Source organism: Neophocaena asiaeorientalis, unplaced genomic scaffold (genome assembly GCF_003031525.2).
Source record: "Neophocaena asiaeorientalis asiaeorientalis breed wild unplaced genomic scaffold, Neophocaena_asiaeorientalis_V1.1 scaffold327, whole genome shotgun sequence".
Classification (NCBI taxonomy): domain Eukaryota; kingdom Metazoa; phylum Chordata; class Mammalia; order Artiodactyla; family Phocoenidae; genus Neophocaena; species Neophocaena asiaeorientalis.
Window position 1 is genome coordinate 8,375,780 of NW_020174560.1, and position 5,434 is coordinate 8,381,213.

The window sequence follows — 5,434 nt, forward strand, 5'->3', positions numbered from 1 at the left end:
TCCCTCCCTCCCTTTCTTTTTCTTTTTTGGCTGTGCCGCACAGCACGCGCAATCTTAGTTCCCTGACCAGGGATTGACCCTGTGCTCCCTGCAGTGGAAGAGCAGAGTCTTAACCACTGGACTACCAGGGAAGTCCCCTGTTTTCTATCACTGTTGATTAATTAGCTTTTTTTTTCCTGGAATTTTATATAAATGGAATCATATAGTATTTAATAAATTTAGTCTGGTTTCTTTCACTCAGGATAGTTATTTTGAGATTCATCCATGTCGGAGCATGTATCAATAATTTTAACTTTTTATTTACAAGTAGTATTCCATTGTATGGATATACAATTTGTCTATCCTCCGCTTGCTGAAGGACATTTGGGTCATTTCCAGTGTTTGGCTGTTACATATAAAGCCACTATGAACACCTGTATACAAGTCCTTGTGAGGACACACGTTTTCCTTTCTCTTGGGTAAATTCTAGGAGTGGAATAGGTGGGTCACATGGTAACTGAATGTTTATTTTTTTAAAAATCCTTTTCAATTTCTACCAGAAAAGCCTACTAGAGTTTTAACTGGGTTTGCACTGACTCTATAGATCACTTTAGGGAGAAAATATCCAGTTGCCCAATCAATAAAAAGAGTATGCCATACCACTCTACTGGAATTTATAAAGTAAGGCCACATTAATTAACACAAGCTGGTACTGGTGCAGGAATACAGAATTAGAAATCAATGAAATAGAATAGAGTCGAAAGACCCAAATATATATGGGAAGTAAGTTACAATAAAAGTTGTATTTAAATCCAACAGGGAGAAGATGTAATATCAATATATTAGGACAATTAGCTAGACATCTGGAAAAAAATTAGTTCCTCATTCATTCCTTATACCAAATAAAATCCCAGAGGGTCAAAGATTTCAATATAACAAAATGAAACTACAAATAAGAAAACATGGGGGAATTTTTGAAAAATAAGCTTAATGCTTAGAATGTAAAAACAAACCCAAAAAACCATAAAGGAAAAGTTAACACATAAAATGGCAATAAATAAATAAATAAAGACGATAAGTGACAAGGGACAAACTAGAAAACATATCTGTATACATAGTATGCTAGAATAGAGCTAACTTCCTTAATATATATAAGGCCTAACACATTAAGAAGAGACAGATGAACAATATTAACAGTAAAAAGGTGCAACAGTACACGAGGAGGCAAATTAATATAAAAAGGAAACTCTCGTACATGGCTGGTGGGCATCACCAATTGGAATGACTTCTTTTTTTGGAAAGACTTTTTGAAAAAATAAAATTTTGCTCCCTTTTATGAGACAGTTGGCATTAACAGACCTGAATCATTATTCATCCACAAGATCTTGAATTTTCCAATTAAAACTATATATATGTCTATCCACACTTGTTGCTAAATGGTTATAGGACATATCTGTGTGTTTCTGGCTACCCTGGAAAACAGGGCAACCTAAGCTTGTGTCAGGTCTTTTTTCAATTCATCTCGGTGGAAGGCTTTATTAAACTTCCTTGTAACCAGGAAAGTAACATGACTTGTTAACTATGAAATTCCACTTCTAAGAATTTATCAGACAGATATACCCACACATACACACAAAGTAAAACATTTACTGCAACACTGTAACAGTAAAAGTGAGGAAACAAACTAAAAGTCCATCACATAGGAACTTGTTAAATCACTTATGGAATGGACAATGGGATACTATGCTATGTTAAAATGAACAAGGCAATGCACTTCCTACTCATTCCAAACAATCTCCAAGATATATTGTTTTCTATAAAAGGAGTAGGGGTAGGGAAGGTTCAGAACAGAACAGCATACAGAGTACACTATCATTCACGTTTTGTAAGCGAGGTATAAATACATGTGAATAGAATATCTCTAGGAAAATACCTAAGAAATTGATTAACAGTGGTTGCCTCTGGAGAAATAGGGGACTAGAGACAAAACAGTGGAAAGAAAATTTACTTTTCACCATTGTATAACTTTTTAAAACCATGTGTAAGTATTTAGTTTATTAAAAAGGTAAAAGAGGGCTTCCCTGGTGGCACAGTGGTTGAGAGTCTGCCTGCCGATGCAGGGGACACGGGTTCATGCCCCAGTCTGGTCAGGGAAGATCCCATGTGTCGCAGAGCGGCTGGGCCCGTAAGCCAAGGCCGCTGAGCCATGGCCGCTGAGCCTGCGCGTCCGGAGCCTGTGCTCCGCAAAGGGAGAGGCCACAACAGCGAGAGGCCTGCGTACCGCAAAAAAAAAAAAAAGGGTAAAATGGCTAGGAAGCTTAATAGATGTAACAGACAAAGAAAAAAGGTAAATACTCCTATTTTTGAGTACAGAAAAAAACCTTGTGAAAAACAGGCAAGGTGTAAAAACAAACAAGTCACAAAACTTGAAATGTAAATATCCAACAAAGCCTATGAAAAGATGTTCAACCTCACCAGTTATCAAGAAAATACAGGGGCTTCCCTGGTGGCACAGTGGTTAAGAATCCGCCTGCCAATGCAGGGGACACGGGTTTGAGCCCTGGTCTGGGAAGATCCCACATGCTGTGGAGCAACTAAGCCCATGCACCACAACTACTGAGCCTGCGAGCCACAACTACTGAAGCCAGCAAGCCTAGAGCCCGTGCTCTGCAACAAGAGAAGTTACCCAATGAGTAGCTTACGCACCGCAACGAAGAGTAGCCCCTGCTCGCCGCAACTAGAGAAAGCCTGCGCTCAGCAACAAAGATTCAATGCAGCCAAAAATAAATAAATTAAATAAATTAAAAAAAAATACAAATTAAAAAATAGTTTCACTCATGAGATTGGCTAAAATGTTAAGACCAACGGTATCCAGCATTGACATGGCTGTGGGAAGTCATTTTGTATCTGTTCAAAGAAAGAAGTGTGCATATCCTTTCACCTAGTGAATTCACATTTAGGATGCTAATTACAGAAACACAGCACCTGTACAAAAAGATATATGTACCGGTAAATTATTGTAGCAATATTCGTAATCACAAATACCTGGAAACAACCTGAATGCCATCAACTGACAAATAGCTGTATACTGTCTGAGGTGTAATCATAAGCTTGCATAATTTCTGTAATTGAAAAAAAAAAAAGAAAAAAAATACATCAAGCACTAACCTGAAGTCATCTTCTTCCTCTTTTTCTTGTTCTGCTGCCTCTTCCTTTCAGTTAGGCTCTCTTCATTTTTCTCTTCATCTTGTAGCTCCTGATGAGTTCTTGATGACTCACTCTCACCTGGGACAGACTTCTTGTTTCCAAAAAAGTCCAGTCCCTGTAGCACCTCCGAAGAATCAAAGTCATATTTCCTTTTTCCTATCTAAAACCCAGAAAATTTCAAATGAAATCTATAGACAGACTGGCACTGTTTTCACCCTAGCGGTGTTGGCAGTAAGGGTGTGGGTACAGTTACTCCCCATCTTTTTTATCTTTCACCAAATATTTGTTTGAGCTGACAAGTGTGTGTTTGGGCAAATGGAATCCAAGATGATACCTTTTCTGACCTTATAAAAGTAATAATAATAGTCATAATAGCAACTAACACTTATAATCATAACACATGCTGTCAGGCAGATTTCTAAGCATGTTTAGTAGATATATTAAATTCCTTCTTCCTTCAACAACCCTAACGAGGTAAATAGCAATATTACAGATGAGAAAATCGAGGCATTAAGAGGTTAAGTAACTTGACCAAGGTCTCAAAACTAGTAACTGGCAGACCCAGGATTTTACCTGAATAATCTGGTTCCAGAGTTCAAACTCTTAACTATGCTATGCCGTCAGATAGAGAAAGAAGAAACACACGTGCTGCGCACACACACAAATGTCCCTAATCCCAATACCAAGAAATCTTGATATTCAAGATTTTCCACAATTGGGCCCTAACTACTCCCGATTTATCACTCAATAATTCCCTATGTAAGATCTCCCATTTCTAAATCGCTCTACTCATTGGTTACTTCACACGCCATGGAGTTGCGGGAATTAAAAAAAAAAACATGCCCACTAAAGGCATACTTATGCCAAGACAAACCTGGAGAGACTACAGTGAAATCATCTGTTCTCTCCGTTTGGGGTTTTTCAAATTCTTTTCCAACTGTTTCGGAAAAAAGATAACTTCTGAAAGTAGGATTCTAACTGTGCTTTGAATAAACTCAGAAAGGAGGCCGGGAGGAAACGTTTCCTTGCTAGACCCAACAAAGTCTACAGAATGATGAGAAAAAGAGTTCATTCAGAAGGCTGCAGTGAGCTGAACGCCAAGGGAGGGAAAATGCCCCACAGCCAGGCCACGGGGTCTCCGAGTGCCGGCTCCCTCAGCAGCCAGTCCCTTCTCCGGCACCTGCCCCTTCTCAGTTACTCAGGCTTCTGACGCCTTGCACACAGTACCTTGAATCGGGCAGCGTCCGCCGAGAAGCGTCTCACGTCGAATTTGGCCCCCGCGCCGAGCCGGCGAAACAAATCGTGAGCATCCATCTTTTCCCAGAAAGCTCCGCGGTCCCACAGCGCCTGCGCAGAGGACTCCCCTCCCGGAAGGTCTGGGGCTAGACCTTGGGCGGAAGTGGCTCCGCGGGGCGGAGCCTGGCGGCAGTTAAGAGTTTGGGAGTTTTAATCGTCTTACAGTGGGTCGTTTTTTATTTGTTCTTTAAAGAAGTATTTATCAAGATCCTCTTAAGCCGGGCACTGTTCTACACTCTTAGGGATAGTTTGGTAAACAACACCCCAGGAATCTCACCTCGGGAAACATATTTTAGTGGGGATGGAAGATGTTGTTAACAAATAAATAAGCAGAATAATTCCTGAAAAAGTGCTATGAAACAAAACAGTGTAATTGATAGAGAAAGGGAGAGGAGCCACTTTTAGGTAGGTTAGTTAGGTTCATTCTGATGAAGTGATATTTGATCTAAGAGGAGGCAGCCTTTCCCAGATATGGGAAACAGCATTCCAGACACAGGAAACATTGTATGAAGAAGGAAAAAGTTTTGGAACATTGAGAAAATAGAAAGAAGGCCAGGGTGACTGGAGCCAAGTTGCAGTGAGGGAGTGGTACAGATAGGGTTGAAGGGACAAATGAAAATCAGATCTCATAGACTTTTTTTTTTTTTTTTTTGCGGTACGCGGGCCTCTCACTGTTGTGGCCTCTCCCGTTGCGGAGCACAGGCTCCAGACACGCAGGCTCAGCGGCCATGGCTCACGGGCCTAGCTGCTCCACAGCAAGTGGGATCTTCCCGGACCAGGGCACGAACCCGTGTCCCTTGCATAGGCAGGCAGACTCTCAACCACTGCGCCACCAGGGAAGCCCTCATAGACTTTTATAACAGGGTCATGGTAAGGAATTTGGATTTTAATCTAAGCATGCTAGGAAGCTATTCAAATTTTTTTACTGAGAGTGCAACATGACTTAGTTTAT

The 5,434-nt window shown here is 40.6% G+C and overlaps 1 protein-coding gene across 1 annotated transcript in view; it reads right to left on the reverse strand.

Annotated features, from left to right (window-relative positions):
- DDX52 (DExD-box helicase 52) overlaps window positions 1–4,512 on the reverse strand; it is a 23,558-nt gene extending 19,046 nt beyond the window's left edge. Inside the window, exons 1-2 of the mRNA XM_024757667.1 lie at window positions 4,414–4,512; window positions 3,148–3,346 (exon numbers count right to left, since the gene is read on the reverse strand). Coding sequence (XP_024613435.1) covers window positions 3,148–3,346; window positions 4,414–4,500 — 286 coding nt within the window. The 5' untranslated portion in view covers window positions 4,501–4,512. The remainder of the gene's footprint in view (window positions 1–3,147; window positions 3,347–4,413) is intronic.
- Window positions 4,513–5,434: the final 922 nt, after the last annotated feature.